Source organism: Epinephelus lanceolatus, chromosome 22 (assembly GCF_041903045.1).
Source record: "Epinephelus lanceolatus isolate andai-2023 chromosome 22, ASM4190304v1, whole genome shotgun sequence".
Taxonomy (NCBI): Eukaryota; Metazoa; Chordata; class Actinopteri; order Perciformes; family Serranidae; genus Epinephelus; species Epinephelus lanceolatus.
The window spans coordinates 23,033,337-23,060,881 of record NC_135755.1 but is presented as its reverse complement, the minus strand read 5'-3'; the positions used below and the strand labels follow the sequence as shown (position 1 = coordinate 23,060,881).

At 39.4% G+C, this 27,545-nt stretch overlaps 1 protein-coding gene across 3 annotated transcripts in view; it reads left to right on the top strand.

Moving 5' to 3' along the window:
- LOC117246311 (phospholipid-transporting ATPase ABCA1) overlaps nucleotides 1-27,545 on the top strand; it is a 215,661-nt gene that overhangs the window by 57,403 nt on the left and 130,713 nt on the right. For all 3 annotated transcript variants that reach the window (XM_078164219.1, XM_033610171.2, XM_078164218.1), the window contains exons 15-22: nucleotides 6,035-6,257; nucleotides 11,143-11,364; nucleotides 15,927-16,131; nucleotides 16,447-16,563; nucleotides 19,000-19,171; nucleotides 21,741-21,872; nucleotides 22,593-22,732; nucleotides 23,467-23,604. In XM_078164219.1, coding sequence (XP_078020345.1) covers nucleotides 6,035-6,257; nucleotides 11,143-11,364; nucleotides 15,927-16,131; nucleotides 16,447-16,563; nucleotides 19,000-19,171; nucleotides 21,741-21,872; nucleotides 22,593-22,732; nucleotides 23,467-23,604 — 1,349 coding nt within the window. The remainder of the gene's footprint in view (nucleotides 1-6,034; nucleotides 6,258-11,142; nucleotides 11,365-15,926; nucleotides 16,132-16,446; nucleotides 16,564-18,999; nucleotides 19,172-21,740; nucleotides 21,873-22,592; nucleotides 22,733-23,466; nucleotides 23,605-27,545) is intronic.

The window sequence follows — 27,545 nt, the reverse complement described above, 5'->3', positions numbered from 1 at the left end:
CAGTGGGCCGTGTCGATTCCTGTTGGAACTGACAGGAGCAGTATACACGCCTCAGTCTGTGCCGAGGACGAGCACCAAAGAAGAACGCCTGTTCCCCATCGTTTTTGCTAGAAACAGTGGCTTCTACAAGTGCTAGAGCTTAGATTGGGCCCAAAAAAATCCAGCCCGTGGTATTGAATGAGTATTGAGAATTGTGGAAATTCACAGGTATTGGTATCAACTACTGAAATTCTGTTATCGGGACAAGCCTACCTCTCTATAATCCACAAATATTTTTTATTTTGTCTAAACTCCAGATCATGCCTAATAACTTTGGTGAATAAAGAGAAGTTTTTATTTTCCCAGCAAAAGTTATAGTGAGATACACATTCTTCCAGACTGCATTTTCAGCCCGCCAAAAAATGTATAATGCCATCTCTGTAATGCACAGCATCTGCACTACTATCAAATATCAGAGGGCTACTAGTACGACACAGGCAGCAAAGCCGTCGCCACAGCCAGCGCTGCTTATATATGAGCAATAACCAATAACAGACTGCTTTTTCTCGTGCTCGTGCATTATCTGTATTGCTTGCAAATATGATTTTTAGCTAAATGCAGCTGAAGTTGATTCATTTTTTTTTAAATTTGAGGGAAATGGCGGTAATTTAATTGATAGTTTGAGCACATCATGTACAATTCACACAACAGAAAATATTTTGACTGGCGCTCAGGAAACTGTTGTCAACTACACAATTAGTTTCTGTGTGAAGACCGTATCATCACTTTATTTTTATCTTTTTTCCGTTTCTTTCAATCTCACGAAAACAGTTTTTCTACTTCACTGATAAACTTCAACCAGCAAGGCAGCATTATCTGCACTGATCTCAGCACTCATCAACACTCCTAACATCAGACCTGCCTTTGAAATAATATTTGGTCCTCATTTCCTCATCACTGTTTTCCACTGTAATGCCCCCGATGTACGACCAGCAATCTGGGCCACAGCTGACCCTGTTGGCATTTCAGACCTTTAGATAACCAGACTATATTAGCTCCCGCTGTCTTCATATTCACAGTATGCGCAGGCCTGAGATGATTGTGAAGGATAAAGCTTGACCCTTGCAGGGCCCAATAGCACATAAACTGGTTCTTTATCAGCGGCCTCTGCGCCATCGCACGCCGCTGAATCAGAGGCATCTCTTGTTTGGACACCGAGGCTGTGCTCCCCATCAATAGGTCTTTCACATTCACATGGGCTTGATGTGAGATCTAAGGCTGCTTTCAGCAATACATAAGATAGAGCCGCAGTGGACATGAGGACTATTCAGCTCAAGGATGTGAGAGGAAATGTGCTTTTGTCCATCTACAGTGGCTAATTATTTAATTTGTGCACTGTTAGTTCATAGAGTGGGTGAAATAGTTGAGCATATTTGGGACATCTGAGGCTCATAACAAGCTAAATCAGCTGTTGATGTTCCATTTTAGTGTTCATAGTAGTAATAACATCAGAAACCATTCCTTGCATGACTCTTCACAGGTTGAAAGACCTCTTTGTAGCCATGGCTGAAAAGGCCTCACACTGTACATGTAGCTCTCAGAATATTTTTTTTTTATCCATGCTTACATAGGAGAATAGTTGGAAAAGGAAACTGTATATTGATTTATTTTACCAATATTAATACCAGGATGCCCCGATACTGCATTTAACAGATGCTAAACGGATGCTAAATGGTCACAATGCAAAGCCTGAATGTGTGGAACCAATCAACATGTTGATTAGTGCGCAAAAAGAGCTGTGCATTAATGAGTTTGTTTATTCATTCATTTGATCCTTTGTGACCTGATCATCATTTCCTCTCCTCTGCTTCAAGTGGTGAATTTACAGCTCGCAATTACTTAATACAACACAGTCTCTGGCTTTTGTTTGATATCTAGTTTAAAAAAAAAAAAAATAAAAATTGTAAAACATGTAACAGCTTCAAAACTTATGACTAGGGTATTTATTAACGTACTTTGTCGTAGAACAAAAGGTGAAAGCCTCTTATACTTTATTTCAAGCATCTAACCAAAAGCTGATTCAAAAAAAAAAAAACATTGACTTTGAGACAAAGGGACCGGAAGTGCTAAAATGCTAACTTATTTCTGGGTTTTAGGACTCTTGGGATACTTGCACCACTGTGTAGCATCAGCTTGAGGTCTAATACCGCCGTATTCTTGCCATCCAAGCACTTACACTTCTGGTGCATTTGTGTTTAATGTAAAAATGTGTTTTTGTATTACTTACATGTTTTTTCCAAGCAGAGTGGTATTTCAAATTGTTTGGATGAAGCTATTCAAAGACATTCTCATTATTCTAGCTGCTGGATTCATATTCTTAAACTTGAGCTTAGTATATTGCAGTTGCCGAAAAAGTCATCACGAACTTTAGAAACCATAGGGCTATGTTTAAAACATGATAATTGACAAACATGACAAACACACACAGCAGCAGACAGAAACAGAGCTCTACATGTGATTTAAACATAGCAGAGAGCTGAATCTCTTGCTGACCAGCCCAGAGAAATGTGCTTCTGGTGTGAACGGCCAGGCGACTGCTGACGGGCAGCTGAACGACAATTAATAAATCGGGGCACCTCTGCATCGAGTGTGAACCAGGCATAAGACAAAACTTTTCTGTGTGCTTTAATCTCAAACTTAACCCCAATTTGATGTAACTCTGAACAAATAATGCTTTCAGTTTCTTAATATCCGGATATTAATATTTATACAATTTTTCACAAAGTATTCAGTGAGGACTAATGAAAGCAGTGCATCACTATCAGTGGTTCATTTCTTTTATCATTTTCCCCCTAAATGTAAGGCTGAGATATGAATTTTAAAATCGTATAATAAACTTAAAACTCTTACTGTTCCTCAAAACTTTCCTCCACAGTTGGTTCATGGAATTATACCTTGTTTTATTGATGTGATCTTGCTGCTACGGAGAAAAAAAAGACAAAACATGACATATGAGTTCCTAAGTACCCTTTATGCTATAACCGCATGCACATTTTTCCCTTAAGCAATAATTTGTACCAGCAATGAGATAATCCGCATTGAATAATAAAGTCTGTTCCCTTCAATGAATCGCTCATTTCCAGCCAAGGAACTCAACGGTATATTTGCTCAAAATGAGATGGGAAGCTTTTTTATGCCAACCTCTGGGGAGGCTGTGCTCTACTATCTCTCGATTTACTGAGAAATCAGTCTTCTAGCTTCCCTAAATTTAGGTCAGGCTGCCAATGTAACTGGAGCCCCATAACACAGACCTGCCGGGAGTTCTATTACTTAAGCACCCTTGATCGATCAGCAAATGTATAATTCAAGAGCATCTGGTGGCAAGGTTGTCAGTGTCAGACACGGTGTGCATGACTGATCTCTTCCCCTCCAGTGCTAGAAGTCACAGAAGGAGTTAACTCACGCAGGCTGTCAGCTGTTACAAAGACGTTAGGGTGGAATCAGTAGTAGATAATACCAGAATTAGTATTCAACCTGATGCCTTTGCTACTTGCGGCTGCTTACCTCCCCAGAAGAGGTGCTAATGTATGAGTTATCTTTATTTGTCGACGTGTATTGATTTCAAGCTCCTCAGGTTTGAATTTCCAGGCTCAAAGAGGCAGTTTTATTTATGTAATCTTGTAACAGATATTGGTTTGTAGTCGCTCTGGGTCTGAACTTTTAGAAACTCTGTGTCAACCGATCCTTTGTTGCTGCTTATCAAGGCCTCGTTTGAAAGTGATCCACCCCACGAGGGCAGGGGAAGTGTCCTCGAAAAACAAGCCCATCTCTCTCTCATTCAAGTTCTCATATAACTGAACTTCCTCTCAGGTCTCAGTGGAACTAACTTAATCTCTTTGATGTGTTTGCAAGACTGTCCAATACTTTCATAATCAGTTGATTTAGTGACAAACTTCATTCTAAACATTATTTTGCACGGACTGAAACTTAAAAATAAATGTCCTTGTTAAAATGCTGTGTGTGCTTCCTGTTAACTTGGTGCAAATTTAAGTTCTTCACTTCAGTGAAATCTGTTGCAATTAAGTAATTAAAAAACTTGTTTGGGAGAAACTTTTTGGAAAGAATTGGAAAGATTTAAGATCACCTCCTGATAAAAAGCACGGGACTAACTAGCAATTAGAGAAAATAGATGTGTGAGTGAACTGTTCTCACTTGGCAGGGATTCAAAAAGACTTTTAAAAATAACTTGCACAGATTTAAAGTAGAAATTAACTTTATGAAAACGTGCTGGAAGTTTGCTTTGATCAATTGTTTTGTTAACTAGCGTCAAAGAGGATCATTCTGCCAATAAGTGCGTATCCACTTCGTCTGTACTTCGATGCTGAGCAGTGCTTTGCTTGCATTATATCACCAGTATTTATAGAGTGCAAGCATAAGTGATATTTGAAATCTTTACTTTGTCAAAATCTATTTGATATCTCTCCTTTGCTGTCTAATAAAGCAAAGGAAGCACTTTGTTATATTGGCAGAGGAGAAGATATTGACATGGCATTTTGGTGGCATTATGAAGCCAGTTTAATATCGCCTTATTGTGTTGTAACGGCATCAAATCATACATCATCTCTGGCATGAAGTGCAGCACTAAATGGTTTGATTGAGCTGATGCACCGGGTTTATGAAGGTTAGCTCAGTGTGAAAATAAAAATGCCTCAGTGGCATTGAGTCCATGAATACAACAGATCGTCCTGATTGTCCCTCATGCTGATAACACTTTCAGTATCTGCAAAATAGTTTCCATTTCCTTTTACTCAACCAGAACAAGTACAAATTGAGATCGCAAAAAGGCAACCTTTAAAATTAAGCATGTATGTAAAAAGCTGATTCTGCTTTTGTTAGGTATCATTGAGGACAATATCTTTGTTATCAGTTATTCTTGTGTCTTTCAAATGTCGTAAAAATTTGAAAAATGCTCATAACGCTCTCCCAAAGCTCGAGGTGATGTCGGCACGTTGCCAGTTTTGTTTGACCCACAGTCCAAAAGCCAAAGATCTTCATTTTATTATCACATAATGCCTACCATACATTAGAAGACTTTGAATAGACTTATGTCTGACACCAGCTCACATCTAAAGACAGTTTGAGTTTTTAGTCACACACTCCAAGATTTTGCAGAGACTGGGCTTCTTTCAGGATCACAATTGAGACTTAAACTAGATTCCTTTTGAGGTTCTTTCCCATCCTGCTCCTTGTGGAAAATATTACACCAAAAACCTATAACTCTAGAAACACAAGATAAAAGGTGTCCTATATATAGAGAGAAACTGCATTTGCGTACAAACTTTACACTTAAGATTTTGTTACCTTATCTTTCTACCTGCCCCCATTTGTTAGCTGCGCTTTTTTTAGGAGACAGTGGGAGTTTTGACCACCTTACACCAAACGTTATTCCAACATTTGAAATTTGTGCCATCTCTTGAAAAGTTAAGTCTAAGGCCAGCATAAGACAAAGAAAATTAATGCTTTGAATGAGGCTTGAAGAATAACTTGAATTTAATTAAAAGTTACCGAAATAGTTGCAGTTCAGTTTTCTGTTGATGGACTAACTGATGCATCTTTTCAGCTCCAGATATTACCAACTATCAGTGTAGTTATTGCTGTGTTTTTGTACAATCATAAGATGAAGAGAGGTGCGCTCATTTAGCAAACTCTCCCAACAGGTGTCGGATTAAACAGTGAAAATCCAGGCAATCCACACAGAGTTCTTTTGCTACCACAGTGTCTTATTCAGTGTGCCACGTTTTGATTAGGTCTTCATGATGCACATCCCTTGTCATTGTACAGTAAGTTACAAGGCACTTGTTCGCTGAGTACCTAGCATCTATATAGAGTGTATACATACAATATGTACTCATGGGGCATGTGCAGCTGGCTGAAAGCACACTAGCACTCATCTGGCAATATGTACTCCATAACAAAGACAGCCTCGCCTATATACACTCGCTCCCTTTATCAGTGAACACTTTTGATGTTTTTGACTGCTTTCTTTCATAACCAGCTTCATCCAGAGTATCGGAGGCATCCTCCCCATGTTCCTGGTATTGGCCTTCATGTACACCGTGTGCATGACCATCAAAGGCCTTGTGCTGGAGAAGGAACTCCGGCTCAAGGAGGTGCTGCGTGCTGTTGGCATTCAAAACGGCGCTCTTTGGGGCGCAAGGTTCACAGAGAACATTGTCCTGCTCGCAGTTCCCTGTGCGCTCATAAGTATCATGGTTAAGGTCAGTAGAAAAGTGTCGCTCAGTGGAAAGTATCAAAACACAAAGCACACAGTATGAATATGATACATGTAACTACTTTTCAGTGACATCTTGAACATCCATGAAAAATTGCAGCTACTTGTATTGCATTAAAGTTGTTTCGTGTCATCAGTGTGGCTGCATCTTCATTTAAGAGATAGCTCTACCTAAAAATTAATTTCAGCCAAAACCAAATTAATAAACATGATAAAGATTACAGTACAGCTCATCAAATGCAAAAGAACCAAGAAAACAAGCATCTTACCAAAAGCAGTCAGCCAAATAATTTGCTGCTCTCACAAGTCGTACACTTCAGAGAATTGTTTTGTGCTTTGTGTTTTGGTATTTCTGTTGTTCTCAATCATTACATATTAATGATCTCAGAATCAAATCATTATCAGTGATTCTCCAAATCCAAATGATTCCTCCTCAGTCTTAGTAATCGAGCATGCAACCAAAACTGCAATTTAGTCAAATTAAAATCACGGCAGCAGCATTGGCCCTATATTTCCTGTAATTGCATCACCTCTGCTTCTGTGCCTCATATGTAAGGAATGCCTCTGTTATGTAATTTGAGAGATGAATGATTGGTACTGTATATTTCCATGATTGCAATGAAAATTTATTATATTTGGCCACTGGGACATTGTGCACTATGTTACATTATGTCAAATAGAATTTGCAGGGTAATAACCGTAAGTAGGAGGAATAGTGGTTTAACCGAAGAGGAGCTCTGGTGTGCGGACTAAACTACCTTTTGCAGCCCTGGAGTTCATATTTTTTAATACACACAGCTCTGATTTGAATGAAATAGTAAGATAAATTGGGTTATGTGAAACAAAATTCAGCCAAACATGATTAATATAAGGCTTGTTTTTTTCCCTGTGCTGACTAACACAAAAGTTAACCCCTCAGAAGTAAATTGAGACGACTCGTCAAAGCACCGTGTTTAGATTTATTATCTCGGAATTTTCCCCGGCCTTTGAGCTCATGCATAATGTACATAGGAGAGGTTGGAACAGCATGAAAGAACAATACTAAAGACAACCAAAGCTTATCTCAGCATCATCACGCTCATGATGTATAATGCACTGCAAGTACAATCATCTAATGGGTCTAACATCATCAATCACGGGGAAAAACTTTGGAACAAAATGCAGAACGGAGTTGGTGTTACTCCCAGAATAGAGGTGCATGTGTGTGTGTGTTTTTCTTATTGAGAAAATGTCTGCATACAGAAAATATCTTAAAGGGTTGTGAATGTGTTTTTTAGTTGTTAATAGACAGATCCCTCTGTTGAATCAATGATTTGGAGGGGATGTAATGGACTTGCTTATCTGACGGAACGATCCTGCTTAAGGATCGATGGGGAAAGATGCACAGAGCGCAGTTATCACAAAATGGAGACCCTTTGTGCCATAGGTGACATATGATGTAGCAGCATTATTACTGCTCTCCTTTAGATCGAGCACATCCTTCAACAACTCCTTGTTTTGTAGGCGTCGGTAATGAAATCAAAGAAAGGATGGTTATTTTAGATCAGCCTAATCAATTTTTGCAGTTTAATTGGGGAAATGCGGCTGGTAAATAAAAACTGATATTTGAACAGCTGGGTGAAATGTAATTTCCCATCAGCCTAATGTGTTTGCAAGCTATCAACAATTTGTAAACATTAATAACAATAAATTGAGTTAGTTGAGTGCCTTGGAGGAGCAGCCGCAAACACGATGTGTATTCAGATCACAGGCCCATTCTAAATGATAATTTCACAGCCATTTTCAGCACATTAATAATAATAGCAAATCAAATGGTAATTATCATAAGGCTGTATCTGGATTAGGTGTGACAACAACCAGTTTTGTCATCTGCACCTGAGTCCTCTGTCATTTTACACTTGTTTTCTCTTCCATTATGGAGGAGCTAATGCATTTATTATTTGGCATCCGGACTGATATATTTGCACTGCTCCCCTCACTTGGCTCCGGTCTCCGACCAGCTGAATCAAGGTGGGTTTTTTTTCCCCTTTCTGTGAAAACTAACACCGATCAATGATGATCAATACACGTTTCCTCTCCCAAACAGTATGTCCTTGTTTTGACGCCATGAGACCACCTTCCAAATGCTTTGTCATGTTTGCACTCGGTCATTAAAATTTGATTAATTTGTTGTGCACGACAACACTGAGCACTGAGAAAGGAATGCAAATGAGAGTGTCAGAGACCACCGTCACAGTTGGTAGACGGTTATTGACATCTCATCAATCACTCATGCACACAGGATGAAAATAAATTAATAAAATTAGAAATTATTGATCCAGAGATGTGAAATAGAGGAAGATTGCATTTACCTTGGTGCTAAAGTCCACTTTAAAGTGCTTGTACTTTACTTAAAAACTTTGATACCATGCTACATGTAAAACATTTTAGAGTTCAACTTTAATTTGACAGCAATAGTTAGTTATAGTATACGATAAAATGTTATATATATATGTTATATTATAAGTTTATTAAGCATGTAAGCAGCATTCCTTATTATTACTGATAACTTGGGGACATTTTGCCGATTGTGCTTCCATAGAAGTGAAGTTTTAAAAGCAGGACTTGTACTTGTAAATTTATATTGTGAAATTACCACATTTACTGTTATTGTGTTGCGTTGAGTGTTTCTTCCACCACTGACAATCGGTCGTGCCTGTATTAAACTTGCATTTTGAGAACGTTTGACAATCTGGCACGTACAAGTGCCTGTTTCATCACCACTGCAATGAGAAGTCTGTATTGCTGATACACTTCCCTGTACTAGAAATCTGTATCTGAATATCTCCTCTGGTAAAGAAAGAAGGAAAAAAAAGCGTGATAATGAAGGTGAAAATGCATGCAGAGCGCATTGCAGTCAGAATGCTTATTGATTGCAGCGTGATAGGATCTCAGCCAGGTGTAAATGCAGTCGGCACAGTCGGGCCACACTCTTAAAGCAGTTATAATCAATATTTTTATCATAACAATGAATCAAGTGACCATGTGCATGTAAAAAGGCTTGCTCATAATGATGAGCCCACATAGAATTATCACCCGTCTCTCAGCTCTGCAAAGCATTTAAGCATCTTTCAGCTCATTATTTGGGTTTATGGCCCACAGCTTTACTGCAAGGTTCAGTCTCACCGCTCTCATCAGCAGTGTCTGCAGCAGCAGGAAGTTGTTTACAGCAAGAAAGCTCTAAAAACCTATTGTACGCTACCTTATAAGCACCACACAGCAGTGAGTAGGAAGTTCTCAACTAGCTGGTGGATATAATGAAGGATTTAGCAGCTAAAGAAGCCTGATGTTTCCCTCAGGAGTAGCAAAAACCAAAGCAGAGCAAGTTTATGAAAGTTTTCTGTACAGGTTGTTTTTTTGCCCCCAAATGCCTAATTGATCAGTTAATACCAGCTTAGAGGGGACCTACTATGCTTTTCTTTACTTTCTGTCACATCTGTCACATTAATCTTTTCAGACCAAGTGTGAATACAGTTGTTCCAGCAGAGACAGTAGAGGAAAATAAACAGGTTTTTGACCGGCAAAGCATGTAAAATTCTAGTAGAAACTCAAAATACAAATATGAACCTGAAAACAAGCATGATAGGTCCCCCTTTAATAAAAAATACCAACCCAACAAGTTTAGAAGTCAACGAATTTTGCCTTTTATGGCTACTTCAAGAAAGGCCGAGCAAAAGCTGCAGATGACCTTGTCTTTGGCAAAGGATTGAGATCCAATCATAATGCTGGCAGGATTGTGATAACAGAAATGCTGATACATATCAATGTAAAGATAAACGTCAGTAATTAGACACATCATCCAAATAAGGTATCCAGATACAGATGAATTGATAATACCAGATGTAAATAGGGTCATTGTCTTGTCTGGTCCGACTGTGCCAACCCTCAGGTTCCTCCGGTCTCTGGCACGCTCCCTCCCTTTATACTTGACTTTAGCCTGGATCTACTCTGTGGCCATGATCATCAAAGGCATCGTCGCAGAGAAAGAGGCGAGGCTTAAGGAGACCGTGAGGATCATGGGTCTGAGACCTGCCATCTATTGGCTGAGCTGGGCAGTGTCCAGTGTGCTGCCGCTGGCCATCAGCGCTCTCAGCCTTGCTCTTGTACTGAAGGTGATTACAAAATGATTTAACAATGATTCAAGGAGGACCCAACGCTACTTTTGGAGGGTTTTGGCTAGCATGTCTCATGTAGTAATGAGAGTTTTGTTTAAAATAATGAAGATGTTAATCTGAAGAGAATCATGTGGTAACCAGTAAAATTAGATAATTGTACTTGACGCTAGCACAGTTGTACTTCAGTTCATTTAGTCTTTGCAAATTTGGAGTTGCTATAATGAACATTCATACAGCTCCATGCTGCAGTGTCCTCTATAAGTTTTTTTCATCATAATTGCATCCATTACAATAGCACCATTATCCTAACAGTTCAAGTGCCTCTTTGAATCAGGCTTGGAGAAGACATCACGGTGTAAATGTGGGAGAGGGGATGGATTCATGAGTAGCTCACCAAAATTAGAGAAGGGTCCTCCTTCAAACTGGCAGAGTGAAAGAGTGACATATTCAATGACTTTCAGATTATGTAATAGAATATGAGGCAACTGGGAAAATGTTCAAGTGTATTACAATTATTGATAACACCAAGTATTTTAACCCCTCTGAAAACTCTTTCACTCTGCCTACTGGGTTTTAAAAATCAGCTTTAATAATCACATTTTCTAAATCTCTTCATTTCCATGATGCATTATCTACAAGAAAGCCGCCTCTCCCGAAACTCAAACTTTTTGGACATAAAATTCACATTTCTGTTTCTCTCCTGTCTTCCTGACACAGTACGGCAAAGTGCTGCAATACAGCGACCCCTCAGTGATCTTTGTCTTCCTGCTGGTGTTCTGCCTGGCCACCATCACTCAGTGCTTCTTCATTAGCGTCTTCTTCTCTAAGGCCAACTTAGCAGCGGCGTGCGGCGGCCTCATCTACTTTGTCCTCTACCTGCCGCACACTCTCTGCTACGCCTGGAGGGACGTCATGGGTTTCCGGGCCAAGGTTGTTGTGGTAAGTCCATCTTTAGCTCTGACATGGTTTTTAATATCTTCCCCTGCTGTTATCACACAGGAGGGCTGACTGTATTCCGAGTTATATTCTTAGGTTATGTTTTTGCCACCATAATCACACTTTGGCAACCGCAGCCATTGATTCCTTATCCTTTTCCTTTTAAATCCAAACAAGCATAAGTCTGATTCGGTTGGTGCTGGCTGTTATGAAAGGAAGTGAATTTAGTCCCAGTGTCACTGATATCTGCAAGAGATTTGCCTTTATCGTACCTGCACAGTTGGGCTGATAATGAGCTGCGTGTGTCTGCAAGATGAATTTAGAGGTCGTGTGAAATTTAAACACAGAAGCATTTAGGGATTGCTTTGAATATTCACACTATCACTGTGTGTTGGTCCCCATTTGTTCTGGCATATTTTGGCACAAACCTAAAGAACTTTGTTCAAACCAGACATACTCAAGTGATGGAAACATGAAACATTTACATAAAAGAAGAGACTAGACAGACACAGCGAGGATGTTGGGGATTTTCTCCCATCCTCTAAAGGATAAAGATAAATAGTACACCATTGCTCAACTTTCAGTATAGCCTTTCTGCGTGACCTTTATGGTGATGGCGCTATCATTTGTCGTCAGGCTGTCCTTTGTGCAGACAAAGACACACAAAATCTTGAATCTTCATTTCCGTGCGTGCGACTGCTTCTTCCCAGAATTTCAATCAGGTCATGTTTTCTCATTTGTCAGTCTCAACAATGCGGTATCAGATGTGGGTGGCCGAGGCAAACACTCTCATGTTTCTTATTTGTCAAATTGAAATAGTGGCAGTCAGTAATATCTTACATTGGCACCTGACTGAAGTAACTTCTGCTTCCATCTTTCATCTTCTACTTTGTAAACCTTGCCTTTGCCAGCAAGCAGTGTCAACATACCAGCTGAAACTGCTTTGAGTAAGTCCTTTAAAATGATGTCATCCCTTTACTTTAAAAAACTTTTCAGTCCACTTCCTTTCACAGACTGCATGCAGGTTAGGGAGGCATTTTACATATAAAGCACTGCAAACCTTATTTAATCTCTACACAAAGTGCCATTGCTAGGTCCTCCCCCGGCGCTGAGATTTTTCTCCCCTGCTCCAACTAGATGGATAGCCCTCTAGCCCTCTAATTAGCATGAGCAATGTTCCTGTGACCAAACCACTATCCAGTTCATCCTTACACTTTATCAGAGATGTGTGTGTATGTGTGTGTGTGTGTGTGTGTGTGTGCAGAGATTTCTCTCTCTCCCAACTCAGATGAAACTACACCGTGCTGAGGCATACAAATTCTCCCCCACATTGTCCTTGATAATGAAGTCTTTAATCGGAACAGAATTTCAAAAGATCACCTGAATTTATACGGACAGTTTTGATTGCAGCTGTGCGCCAAAAGACAGCTACAGGCAGTGTATCGGGGGGCCCCTATAAGACAGGGCACAGTCACAATCCAACTACCCATCTACTGTATTATTACCATATTCTCCGTCTTTTACTTCAAGTTTTTAATGAAACAGAAACAAGAGAGAACCCGCAGTTCTTTCATGTTCTGGACAACCAGAAATATTTCAATTAATCTTTCAGTCCTGGAAAAAACCTTGAGGAAAATGGTAATTCCCGCAAAACCATTCAGAACTTCATCATTTAGTTTTCTTGTGCTGAAATCAGTTAATTGATCTTTGCTCATGCAACATCTGGCAGCGCATTTAAGCATATGGTTTTTGTTCATGCTTTTTTTTTTTTTGCAGTAGTGTGAGTCTTCTGATGTTTTAATATATAGTATACTATATATGTGTACTACAGACAGTATAGAAGCAGATAGGAATTAAGGGGGAAGAGAAGGGGAATGACATCATCAACAACAGCCCAGAGTTGGATCTGAAGCAGGGCCTCAGCCTTGATCAATCAGCTATTAAAATGCCCTGCTGATTCTTTCAATTAATGAATGAATTGTTTGGTCTATAAAATGTCATCAAATTGTGTAAAATGACTGAATAATTTCCCAAAGCTGAAGATTATGTCTTCAGATTGCTTGATTTGTGCGACCAGCAGGCCAAAACCGAACGATATTGAAGCTGCTAATTCTCACATTTGAGAACCTAAAACATGGCAATCTTTGATTAACAATTACACACCTACAAGAAATAACAGCCAATTTTCCATCAGTGGACTAATTGATTAATGGTATGCTCTTGTCTTTCCAGTCTAATGCATTCTGTAAGACTTTTTCGTGTAAGACTTTTTCGTGTAAGACTAACAACTGGCTATTACAGTTTTTAAAGAAAACTTCTTCAGACAGAAACACATTTGTCTCTGTGGTGATCCCGTCCGTCATTCCAGCTCTAGTTGTCAGAAATGTCCTGGAAATGACTTCCGAGAAAGAGCTGGAACTCTGATCACTCTTCCCCTTAACAATGCTCTCTGTCTGCAGCCAGCTGAGTGGTGGCTGAATCTGCAGCGCTGACATGTGTTCAATAGAGGGGGCTTGTTTTGTCTACCTCCCAACTCGTGCCCTTTTCTCAAAAGCCAAATAAGTGGCTCCTGTGGTTTTGTCAGCCATTCATACTCAGGTCAAGGATGGGTGCCCACCAGCCCTGCTGTCACCCCTCATCTACTGGCTTACTGTTGATTGCTTGTCAGTAGATGGGCAGTGGAGGACAACACAGAAAGTTGCCAGCAGTTTTAGCAGCCAGGCTCGAGGTTTGGTGTCACCGCAGGGCTTTCCAGATCCTCTGCCTGGTAATGTAACATCGGGTAGACGGTATCCGTGATTGTTCCCCTCTGAAGCTTCAGCAAATGCTGCTTCTGCCGGAGTGAAAATGCCGCGAGCAAATGAGGCGTGATGAAACAGCTGGCAGGCAACATGGCAATGCAGAGTGATAGGCCATGGCAGATGATGTCTCACAGGCAAAGTATCATTTGCAATTTCCTACTGTATGAAAGCTCCCAACAAATCTTGGTGTTCAGCACACACATTTTACTCTCCATTTTTTGTTGCTCTAAAATAAAGTCCTTAGAGATGTTCACAAAGGCAACACAGCAATTAAACCAGCTGATGCCTGTTGATTTTGTTCCTCTGTCTGCTACAATAGTTTATTGATCAGCTGAGTGTGACCTCGGATGGTAAGATTAAGTCATCACCTGAATTATTTAAAGCTGCAATAGACATGGTTTTTGCTTTAACTAATCATGATAAAGTGAATGTTGATTTCACAATGTTATGGTTAAAGCATAATGACACCACTGGCATCCAGATTGGTTCCCTATAAGCCTCGCTTTCTCTCTGCAATTCTGCCTTACACCGGGTTTGATCTCTGGAGGAAATGAGGGCTCAATTTACAGCACTAAAGAGGTGTATCAAGCAGGCTGCGACACAAAAACACAAAGATAATAGCACTTTTGTTTTCCCCGGTAGCTTTTGGTACCTAACCCCAGTAACAATAGAGTATCAATGTAAATTCTTTGCAGTGACCATCCCCAGTAGTGGAAATAGTGGACAGTGGAACAACAGATGTAACTCTGGAAACTGAGGTAGTTGCTAGGCTTGTAGGAAAACAGAAAATGATTCAGTTGTATTTGTGACAGCAGTGCCAACAAGAAAACTATTTTGAAACGCTAGTTGGGAAACTTTAAAAGTCATCTGTTTCCACTGTAATGAAATATTCCCTGAGGCCACACTTAGGCTTTAAAAGACATTTTGGGAAATAGACGTATCTGCGTTCCTACAGAGATTGCAATGAGCAAATGGCTACCATTTTTATGTAGTTAGCTAGCAGCTACTTAGCTCAGCTTAGCATAAAAACTGGAAACACAGGGCAGCAGCTTGCGTGGCTGTGTCCACAAGGAATAAAATCCGCCTACCAGCACCTTCAGAGTTGTCTAATTAAGATGTTGCATTTTGTTTTACTCATCTGGACAGAAACTGAAGTGTAAAGTTCTGTGACGGTCTGTGAGCCTGTGGTTTCTACACTGGAAGCTGCGTAGCTGGCTAGGCAACAGTAACATGGACGCTATGGTCGACGCTTTGAAGCCACCAAAGTTAACAGTTCAGCCACAAGCTGAGTCACAAGCCGGTCACATAATACATGAAATGCAAAGGCATGGTGACAAAGAGACAAGATGAGACCACTGAGAGTATTAACCTTTTCCTCAGACATATAAAATCGCGAAGGAGAATATATTAACTCACATTAACCACCGAAAAAATGAACCTTCATGGCCACCTCCATCTCTAAAAATGTCAGCAAACGTGTCTCAACTTGTAAACTTGGAGCTTACAAGGTGTGAATACCTCGAGAAGGGGACGTTTATATGGACTTTCTTGTACAAACAGTAAACATGACTGCATTTGAAGGCAGCATATTTCTTGGCTGCAACCAGTTGCCAGGCAACCACCAGAGACACCAGGAAGTTGGTGTCATGCTGGCTGTGGCTAACCAACTCCTGGCTCCAGCTACATATTTAGCTATATTTATCAACTATGTCTAACTTCTCCTTTAACTGTAAATCATTTGGCTTGCGCTTCTTTCCTTCCCAGAGTTTATTGTCGTGCGTTGCCTTTGGCTACGGCTGTGAGAACTTTGCCAAGTACGAGGAGCAAGGCATCGGCATTCAGTGGTTCAACATAAACAGCAGCCCAGAAGAGGGAGAGCGCTACACCTTCCTCGTGTCCATCTTCATGCTGCTCTTCGATGCTGCGTTTTACTGGGTGCTCACCTGGTACATTGAAAATGTCTTTCCAGGTAATAAACAGATTAATTAGTCATTTTTACACCATCTACCTCTGCATTTCTAAAAAAAAAAGGTGGACGATGCAAAAACATTGCGTCCTACTTCACTCTTCTTGCATGAGGTGTCCTCCCCTAGCCCAGCTTAAATCAATAGCCAAAGCAGCCATCCTAACAGGCTAGTCTTAATGCTTTTCTCATCGACTCTAATTAAAAGAAGAGAGGATTTGTGCCAGGCTGTCAAGAGGAAACATACACTGTAAAGTACCATATTCCCTCAAGCCAAGCTGTTATTAAAATGTGAATAATGTTCTCCACGCTTGATCCCAGGCCAATATGGAATCCCTAAGCCATGGTACTTCCCGTTCACTGTATCTTACTGGTGTGGGACAGCCTCGGTGGCTCACGTTGACCCTGGCTTGCTGAAGGACTCGACTGAACCGAACGGTAAACTGCCATATCTTTGTCAGCTTTTACTGTGGTGTGTAAGCGACGTGTAACCTGTGCAGTTCTCATGTATTTGTCAAATTCTCAGCAGCTCAGCCAGGAACTAGAGGGAACATAGTTGTATTAAGAAGTGTAAGTTAATTGGAATGGGTCGCAAACAAACATTAGCACCTTATTTGTCACTTAAGGTGATAATGGAGCTTGGCACTATGTGGTGAATGTAGGTGAGCGTCAAGTCTGGAACTTGTTAAAAAAAAATACAATTTCCAATTAAAATTCAGAAGAGTGAGCTATGGTTGTTATTTTTGTCTTCTAGTGCTCAGCAGGGTTTTTACCATTTTAAAAGCCAAATTGACTATAAGTAAATAAAGAATTAAAGGAAATATCACATACTTGTATTCAACATGCAAATGTTACTGATGTAAACACATTTTTGCAACATCTTTAAATATTAGTAAGTGTAATATTGTTGTTATCTTGAATTAGTCCTTGAATTTCTGGAAGAAAAATCACTTCTTTGTTCACATTTGGATCATAGTGTGTGTCTTTAAAAGACATTTATATTAAGGCTGGTCAACATATTGACACAATATTGATATCCTGATCATGAGACTAGATGTTCGTCTTAGATTTTGGATATTGTAATATAGTGAGTATTGTCTTTTCCTGGTTTTAAAGGCAACATTACTGAAAAGTAATGTAATTTTCTGAACTTGTCAGACTGTTCTGCCTGTTCTATTATTTGCCTTTACCCACATAGTCATTATGTGCATTAACATGGACCCTTTTATTCCACTTATAATCACACAGTATATAATCACAGTCATAAAATTCTTGGAAAAGTTCTAAAATTAGAAAAATGGTTCTCCAGGCCTGGAAATGGTTTAAAATTAACAGAATGTTTTGGAAAACTTTTTGATATACATTGTTTTGGCTATTATTTAAAATATGTTCATAAAAATACCAAGGCATGTCTATTGTCATACAAAATATGTTCTTTGTGTTAGTAATTTAAAAACTTGTGTCGTTGAAACACCTGAAATACCATGATGGTGATCAACTTTAATTTATTAAGTAATCACGAACACTCAGGTTTAAGCCATCACAATAATTAGACATGTCCTTAAACTAACTATTTGTCTAACAAGGAATAGATACATGCAAAATTATAATAACTCATGTCAAAATGCATTGATATCTAAATGATCTGAAGTTTTCTGTCCCCCAAAAAGGGGTGCACCCGTATGTGCTGGTCTGGTCTATTGGCGTATGTTGCTAGTTGCCTAACGAGCAAGTAAAGTTAACGTACGTATTAGCAGTTTGTTATCCGCAAGGACTTGGGAAGTTTGTGTCTAATAATCTATGGCTGCATTGCTACAGAGGCCTATCGATATTTAACTCTGCGAATAAATGGAATGGGGTACAATATTATTGAAAACTAATGAAAAGTTTAAAAAATTAATCGGTAAAAATGTGAGGGAACCCTGGGTAAACACCTTAATTGGAGGAGATTGAAAGGAATTTTCAGTCAAGTTGAGAAGGGTGGTGTACTCCTTTGCTAATCTGAAAATATTAGCACCTTATAACAAATGCTTAATCTGATTGTTTCGCTGTCTGAATTGAATAAATACATTCTTGCTTTGCATGTTTATCCCAATGGAGTAACATTAGGTGACTGTAGATGGTGCATGTACCACACACGATGTGCTGAAACAGTTGTTTCTACCTGCCTCTCTCTTCTCACCTTGACAGAGAATTGTTCATATATTCAAAAAATATTTAGCACTCTGCTAGTTCTACTTTATGTTGTGGGAGCTCTTTGATTTGGAAACAGTAGCCTTATGTTACCTGTTGTCACAGGCTGAATATCAGAGTCGCTGGACATAACGCACGTTTATCACTACCAGTAGCAGTAGCCAGCATATGGGACATTTAGGGGACATTGGTAAATTGCAACATCTACCAATAGTCTGCAAGTGAGGTGTATAGGGAAAATCTGTAATTTGTTGCTAGAGAAAATAACCAAGGTTACATTTACATCACTTACTACTAAACTATATTAACAGGCAGTCACTTGTTGTCCCTTCATGCACAGTGTGTTGTGTCCATACTGAAACGTTTTCTCAATAGGGCTGGAAAAAGACCTTCTTCTTTTGTTACATTCCCAGCAGATTATTGTATCATTGTACTTTGCTCAAGTACAGAGAATCATATTCTGATAAAATGCTTTGTGGCACGAAGTGCACTTCTTGTTGATCATCTTCATTGAGTTGTCCATGCATCTGCAGCTGTTATATCCACATTATGGATTGATATTTTGTGAAAGCACTACAGTATTGTGGCAATATCAATAGCCCTAATTTCTCTTTGATGGATATAATTGTACCTGCTTTAATGCATGGTTCTCTGTTTATATGTATGTGTGTGTTTCTAAAGAGTATCTAGAGAAATCACCACCCGATATGAAAGCAGGGGTCTCAGTCCGCAATCTTGTTAAAATCTACAAGACTGGAAAGAAGCTGGCTGTGGACGGACTGAGTGTGGACTTCTACGAGAATCAGATCACATCTTTCCTTGGCCACAATGGAGCCGGAAAAACAACCACAATGTGAGTTGCATAATGCATTTCTACCATGGTTTGCCAATTGGCTCAGCGTTCATGCGCTTTCACAGGGTGCAACTAATCTAACTTGTACACAATGCCGACTGTACCACAGCTACATTAATTCAGCGGTTACTGATTTCAGAGAGTGACATCTTCTGAGGGGACATTTATCACACACAGTCAGCTGTTGTGTCGATAGTGGGACTTATCTAATTGCTGTTTAGAAAAAAAAAAGTTGTGGAAAGGTTGGAAGGGCTTTGGGATGACAGGAAATAACTGAAACCCAGTGGCCCAGAAAGAATGAGCGAGAGAGAGAGCAAGTGATGCAAGACTAAGGGCTGAAGGGAAGACATCCGCTCAGAGCAACTGTAACGAAACATAACAGAGCACAATAACAGAGAGGACAGAGGAAGGACTCTGTCACACACTGAAGCTCTGTGTGGATGCATTTCCAGACCACAGTATCTATCCATCTATCTGACAAGCAGTGTTGCAATTTAGTTAATGTACAAAAGAAAAAACAAGACATTGTGTAGCTTTAACATGGATATGCAGAAATCTTGTCACATCCCACGTAGCGTCCCACTACCTTTAACAAAAACATTAAATATCAGATTCATTTATTTTGTCTAAATTAGTGTTTTTTGCTCTATTTTCTAATCTGTTGTTTGTTGTTTGGACATTTTCTGCCCTCGCTGGTGAGTAATTAATACATAATTAATGACCTGAGACTGAATACAAGTTAATAGAGAAGATATGGATCGTCACAGCTCCAGATACTCTGACACAGCAGTGCAGCACTGGTTCAGATTTGCTCTCCTTCTTTATGAACATTCAATTTGAACATGATGATAAAGCAGGACATAATGCCTATTGACAAATATGTTTAATTGGAGCTGGGAGTGAATCTAATTCAGCGGTATGTTCAACCAGCTGCTTCAAAATTGCAGGTGCTCTCCTTTAACACTTTGTATTAAGATACACATATCCACCATTAACTAGTAGCTTACTAGCATGTATATTGTTAACAAATTGGTTCTTTATTAGTCTTTATAAAACACATGTCAACTTATTCTGCATGACCATATTCTGCAGTTATTAGTCAAGAGAGTTTTCCCTCAATAACCTCCTAATTACTACTTATTGATGGAACCTGTGCATCTCAGTAGACCTGCATTTTTGTTCAAGTTGTAGCCTGTCACTTGAGAGTAAGGTCTGTAAATTGCAGTAGTTGTGTGCTATTATGGAGGAGGCGACTTTACAATATGGAACCTGTGTGGGTTAATAAGTGTCAAACTGTTAATGAATTAGTCATGCCCAAGATCTCACTCTAGAGTGATGAACATATTCTGAGTTAGAAAGACTTGATTATTTATTTGGACTCTTAACACTTTGTGTTTTGTCATGTACAAATAGGCCACTATTTTTTAAGTGTTACAAAAGGACAATGACTATTCCTGTAGTACAACCACCCTATAATGCCCATACTAAGCAAAGCATATTAAGATAGTAATTCAAGTGCAACAACTTCCTTGTTTACTATTAATGAGCAGTAATTAGGAGGTTACTGAGGGATGACCCCTAGTTAAAGGTACAGTGTGTAAAATTTAGAGGGATTTAGTGGCATCTAGCAGTGAGGATTGCAGATTGCAACCAGCTGAAACTTCTCCACATGAGGATTCCTTCAGTGTTCATCATTCAGGAGGATTTTTACCGGGTGCCTAATTATCCTAATTGTCTCTTCCTTTCCAAAACAAACATACCCTGTGATTTAAACCGGTAAAAGCACAGAACAAAGCAGCTCCACGTTACAAATCAGGGTATCTCCAATGCTGTTCGGCATGTTAGAGATGGGCCACAAGCCCGGCACTCGCTAATGTGTGCTCACCTTTTTTCTCTCTGAAAACCTAAGATATAGAGGTTCATGAAGTTTTTACTGGGAGCGGAATTATTTGCAAACATCTCTTTGTCTCCTAAACAATGGACCCAGTGATTTAATTCAGTAAAAACACTGAATGAAGCAGTTTCATGTTAAAAAAAAATCAGTGTTTTTCCGATGCTCTCATCACAGAGGGGCTGCTAACTAGGGTGGATGACATGAAAATGCAAAACTTTAATTGCCCTATTTAGAGCCAGTGCTTGGTTTGTTGGTTCTGGGCTACTGAAGAAACAGGTGATGCAATATGGCGATCTCCATAGATGAGATTTAAGTGGCTCATTCTTAGGTAATGTTAACACGACAACTCTTAATATCAGGTTATAGTGAACATTAGTCATAAGCAGTAATTAGGACAATATTGAGGGAAAACTCTTAGTCAGTGGCCCAGTAGTTGTAAAACATGGTCATGCAGAATGAGGTATTAATAAGTGCTTCATCATGACTACTGAAGTGCCAATATGCTACTAAGATACATGCTAATTAGCAGCTAATTAATGGTAAAGATGTGCACCTTAATATGAAGTGTTCAAGAAAATCATTATCATGAGGTAAAGACTAACAACTAGAATTAAACCCTCAGCTTTATAATTAGGATACATGTGTCTTGTTTGTGTTTTTTTTTTTCCTCTGTAGGTCAATTCTGACAGGACTGTTTCCACCTACATCAGGAACAGCACTCATCAATGGATACGACATCCTCACTGACATGGACCGCATCCGAAAGTACTTGGGAATGTGCCCACAGCACAATGTGTTATTCAGCGAGTGAGTGCATTTAGCAGATCCATCCATGTTCTCCGGTGGTTATAGGTATAATCATGTTTTGCTTCTGGTGTATTTTTGTTTAAAAAAAAGAAAGGAAGAAAGGGAATAAAAGATCATTACAGTGCAGTTTAATAATATGCATAATGAGGGCTCAGTCTCAGCTTATGTTTCACATCAACACATCATTATCCCTTTTTCCTTTTTCTCCAAAAAAATGAAATGAACTTTGCTCACTGCATCCACTAAATTTCTCCTAATGGCATCATTCCAAACCATTATTCAGTGTTTTATTTCACCTTTAGAGTCCCCTCTATTTCTCTCTCTCCACAAACTGATTACCTGCAACTCGACACAAGTCCTACATCATAATTACGGCTAAGCACCTGCAAATTACTTTCATTAATATTAATCCAGGACAGTCAAAGCATCTATATTAAGCAGGGTTAAAATATTCATGCAAACATAGAGATCGATTCTACGACATATTGTGATCCCACCTGTGAGGCAGTTATGACGAAACTCAAGTTTTTGTTTTGTTTTTTTACATCACTTCACAATAGAGCACCTAGAATGGAGCCCGATCATGTTACTAGATGCATTAATGTTTAGTTTTGGATATTTTAAACACTTGCATAGGAATAATTGGCAGGTGATGGCCTCTTTTGTCACTCCTGCCTTCTCACATGCCAATCAAATGGGTGGTGTTTTTACCCTTTGCAGGCTGACAGTTGAAGAGCATATCTACTTCTACGCTAGGCTGAAAGGACGCACCCACGATGAGGTGAAAATTGAGATGGACCAGATGATTGAGGATGTTGGTTTACCACACAAGCGGAAGGATCTTGCTAAGAACTTGTCAGGTGCGTCCGTATGCGTGCATGTCGACATGTTTCGGATGTGCGTATTACAGCGTCTGATCGAAATTATGCAGAGATGTAAATTTCCTTTTTGATGTGTTCATCAGTTTCTGTTCTCGCTGCGTTCATTTCCCTTGGGAAGGAATATCATCTGCAGATTATCCTTTCTATTCAGGATAGAGCTGAATGCAGCTGTCTCGACGTACACATGCACTGTACCTGTGTGTCACAGGTTGTAATTCATTGTCTGGGGGGCATGAGCAAGTCCGACTTGATAAATTGTCCCCAGTCATGGATTGCTTGTGAGCAAAATCACTGAAATATGACTTTCAAGGTTGATCTATGCTGACATTTCCACTACATTAGCACTACATTGGATGCATTTTGAAGAGCTCGCTATGAGAGTGGAGACTGGAATAACCCGAGGAAGGTGTTTCTACCTCCCTGCCATCAATCATTTCACACCATGCAAAAGACAATAAAACCTGGAGAGGTACATCTTGACACATTTGTTCCATAATCAGTCTCCAATATTGTGTCCATTTTACATCTGAAACCTAATGTTGACGGATGGTGTAGAATTTTTCACTGATTACAGGCAGAATACCCAAGACAGAGATGAGTATCTATTTCATGTCAGCTGCAGTTTTCTGCATTTTTTGTCATGAAAGCACATGTCCAAGACAAAAACATAAATCTAAAGTGCCATAGCTGATGCAGTTTGTTCTGTCTTCTAGGTGGGATGCAGAGAAAGCTGTCTGTGGCCATCGCATTTGTTGGAGGCTCAAAAATCGTCATCTTAGATGAACCTACAGCAGGAGTGGACCCCTATGCCCGCAGGAGTATCTGGGAACTGCTGTTAAAATACAAACAAGGTATGGAATCAGTGGTAAGAGAACCAAGGCTCCACTAAAGGCTTTGAAATTTTCTCTGTTTGTAGAAATGACTGGAATGCACAGGGCGCATGTTTGATCTGTTTCACACTGAGAAACTTTTCAAAATCGAGCTGAGCTCAAGGTAAACTTTTAACTGTCAAGGCTCAAATGTATCCAATGTGAAAGCTGTTAAGGTAATGAACTATCAAGAGTAGCCAGCCAGAAGTTTTTTCTTCCCTTGCCTTGCCCTCCGTGACACTCAACTGTGGGTGGAGAGAAATTGTAATTTGTACTGGAACAGATTGAAATGGAAGTGAAGACAAGTGAATCCAGGAAGCTTTAATTGACATTGCTATTTAACAGAGTCCCTAATTGTCTGTCCTATCAGTCAGCTTGTCACTCTGTGGCCTTATAGACTTTGTGGTTACTGGTGGCTCTAAGCAGGACATTATAGTAACACATAATTCTCTGATAATTCTCAGATGTCTAAATGTTTAATGTGCATTGAGTGACATCCCGCCCTCACTGTGTCATTAGCTCCTCTCTCTCTAATCAAGTCCTTTCACTCCAATTGGGGGGCGGAGATAACTCTGTTATAATGAGAACACCCACATCCTGGCTGGTTGAATGAGTCATGTTTTGTGCCTCTCCAGTCTTATTTGCACTACAGTCTTGCTAAGGTTTGTCATTAAGGGGTAAAACAAACAACAGTCTATTTGTATGAAGAAACTGAAGGCTGAAATTGGACTTAATATCGTGGTTCTTCAGCTAATTAAGTGTACATGTTTTTTCACACGGACTGCTGTAAGTGGGTGGTATTGTTTTGATTAAATTCAGTAGGAGCTTATTTGGTCTTAAAATTACTCAAGGTACAAAGGAACATAGACGTAGCGTACATGTGTTAATGGGTTAATTTAAACTGTCAATCTGCATTCAGGATGCTCAAGATTTGAGAGGTGTACTTAACTTATCTTGAAATAGATGGCATGTTAATTATTCCTTGGACCTTTGCATTTAACAGGCATTCATAATTCAAACATATTATTCTTCTGGTCTAAGACAGTCAAAAAACATTAGCAAACATGAACAACTTGCTGTTTATGCATTTTCAGCTTATTAACCATGTAATTATTGAATAATCAGCCTGCAATCTGTGAGCAGCAGAGTCCCCTCAATCACTACGCTGAACAGGGAAATAAAATGGATGGATCAATAAATACAAGCACTGCGGATTTCTTCCTGTGGAGCTGACATAAAAACCTATTTTTGATCAGTATATGTCTGCTGTCAGTCAGCCTGGTGATGGCAGTTTGGCCAGCGACGGTTCTGTCAGCTCCACTGGAGCTGCTGCTGACAGATGGCTGCTTCTGTGGATGCCGGTCGGGGTCAATGTGAATTGAAAACTTCTATCTACATGGCCATAACAGGAACACTACCAAGCACATTTCGCAACAAAATATATAGTTCTCAAGGTGCACAACATGAAAGAAAAGTTTCACGTGACTCGTCTTTTTGTTGAAAATACACCATTCCTGTCGAGCGACACTCATCAAAAGTGTCAGGCACCCAACTAAATTAGCCTCTACTGATTGAGGCAGTGGTAGACCAGAAGTAAAATCACTTCCCGTCAATGGAGTCTGGTTGCTTTTAGGTAACAGCTTCAGTTCCCTGTCTGAAAGGGCAGTCTGATGGCAAGATAAAGCAGTGAAAATCTTCCAGATATAGTGTACACTCAAACTGATATTGATTTTTTTGGGTGGACCTTTTTTGAAGTGGCTAAAAACTAACCAACTGAGGCAGCATTTGCTCAGCGCTGTTTCATTTTATGTATGCGAGGTGGTGATTTTCTACTTGGGATTACTGTAAACAAACACTGTGATTCTATATGAGTACATTTTCTGTTCCAGAACTGAGAACACTACTACTACTACATTTTGTTGGTCCACAAAATCAGTCTTCAATTGATTGTCTGTCGAGCAGCTCCAGACTTTATGACAACATGTTTGATACTTACTTCTCTGGTTTCTGACTTTGAGAGAGTAGCTCAGGTTCACAGTTACAGGTTAACCTTTCCCTGGGCTGCGGATATAACATAATAGAATTTTTAATTTAGATGGTATTCCCCTTTAAAGTGGCGTTAATGTCTCTTTTGTCATGTGTCATTACAAAATTCCCATAGAATGTGACTATTTAAAGTAAAAACTTGCAAACTACAATTTTTTGCATTATATATTCCGTAGTAGAGGTATATTACTATCAAATGACCATACTCATTATGTTACAAAATGGGCCTTGAGGATGATATGCATTTTTGGTGCATTCAGCCTTACGTGTTTTTGCTGCAACAGCATCACTTTATGTCACCTGATTTATTGATTGTAAATGAGAACGTCACCAGTTTACAAGCCTTTTTCTGCCCCTTGAAAGACCGAGCTCTTTTAAATTTTTACCTCACATGGCTCTTTACAGCTACATAACTATGATATTTTATTTTGAATGGATGCACACAATACATAACCTAACATATTTCAGATTACATAGCTAATGAAACTTGTTATCCAGGGATTTCTCCCACTGACATACAGAGTTTTTCATTTTAACAGCTTGTATCAGCAGCCATGTAATCACTGTAAGTAAAAACATTAGCACCACTGAAGATAAGTTATTAGAATTTAATTAGAAGTTATGCAGTTAAGTAACATAAACCAGCTCCTCCAAACTGCTATAAACAGTATATTATTGTATAATACTGCATTGAGACTGTTAAATCCCACATCAAATACTGACAACATGAATGCTGCATTTAGGCTGAGATTAGACCTGATTCATGTAGGAAGGTGATTTAATATGTGAGAAACATGAGGTGGAAAGAACATGTGGGAGCCAGTTCTTATTTTTAGAGCAGCACTCACAGTTAATAGAGTTTGTATCTGTTCTATTAATTGTAGACTCTGATTGCAGTTGCACACATTTTTGAGTTTCTCTGGCATTTTATGAAAAGTTAAAACATCATACATAATGCATTTTTCCCAGGAATACAAATTTATGTAGGGTTGAAGCCAGTGTTGCAGTTCAAATGGCATAAAAATGCATCCAGCCCTCTTTTTTCTCTCTTGGATGTGATCTTATTACATAAGTCGTTTTCATGAAATAGAGGAAAAGCCATTCTGAAGATTTTTGGGGGTAAAAATGCTAATGTGTTAAAATCAGACATCTTCAATAAAATATGTTGCAGAGGGTTGAGGCAAAGACTGAAGCAGGCTACAAACATTCAGCCAGTGTTTGGAACATCATTTAACATTTAACACAATATTCACACAGAAAAAAAAATATTCTCCCAGCCTGTGTAACCCTCTGCAAAAAGTTTCAGATTCCTTGCAATAAATGCATTGTCTGAATTTCAGTTTTGAAAAAACTGAAACAACATTTCAATCGAAACAACAGGCCCATCTATTTCTTTTAACACCATGAACAAGTTGTAAATGGCGTCAAGGTGAATTCAAAATTTATTGACCTAAATTGATAGCAGGGTTTGAACGTTTGGGCTGTGTCTTTCCCCACACCTGCATGGGTTCTTTCAACCAGTCCAAAGACAGGTTAATAGGTGACTTTAGATTGCCCATGGGTGTGAATGTGAGCGTTCCTGGGTGTCTTTTGGAACCAGGACAGGATGTACCCCGCCTCTCGCTCAATGTCAGCCGGGATCGGCTCCAGCCTCCCACTACCCTCCAAGCGATAAGAAGGTACAGCTAATGGACGGATGGATGCATGATTGCCACAAACAGCAGTTAATACAGTTTTGTCCAATAATTCATCTTACTTCCGATGTACATAATATCTGTCTGGGCTTACTCACCCACTGTGAAATCCATTTCTATCAACTTGATTTAGAGGGAAGGAAGCTAAATAACAGAAACCAGATTCCCAGCCTCACTTTGCTG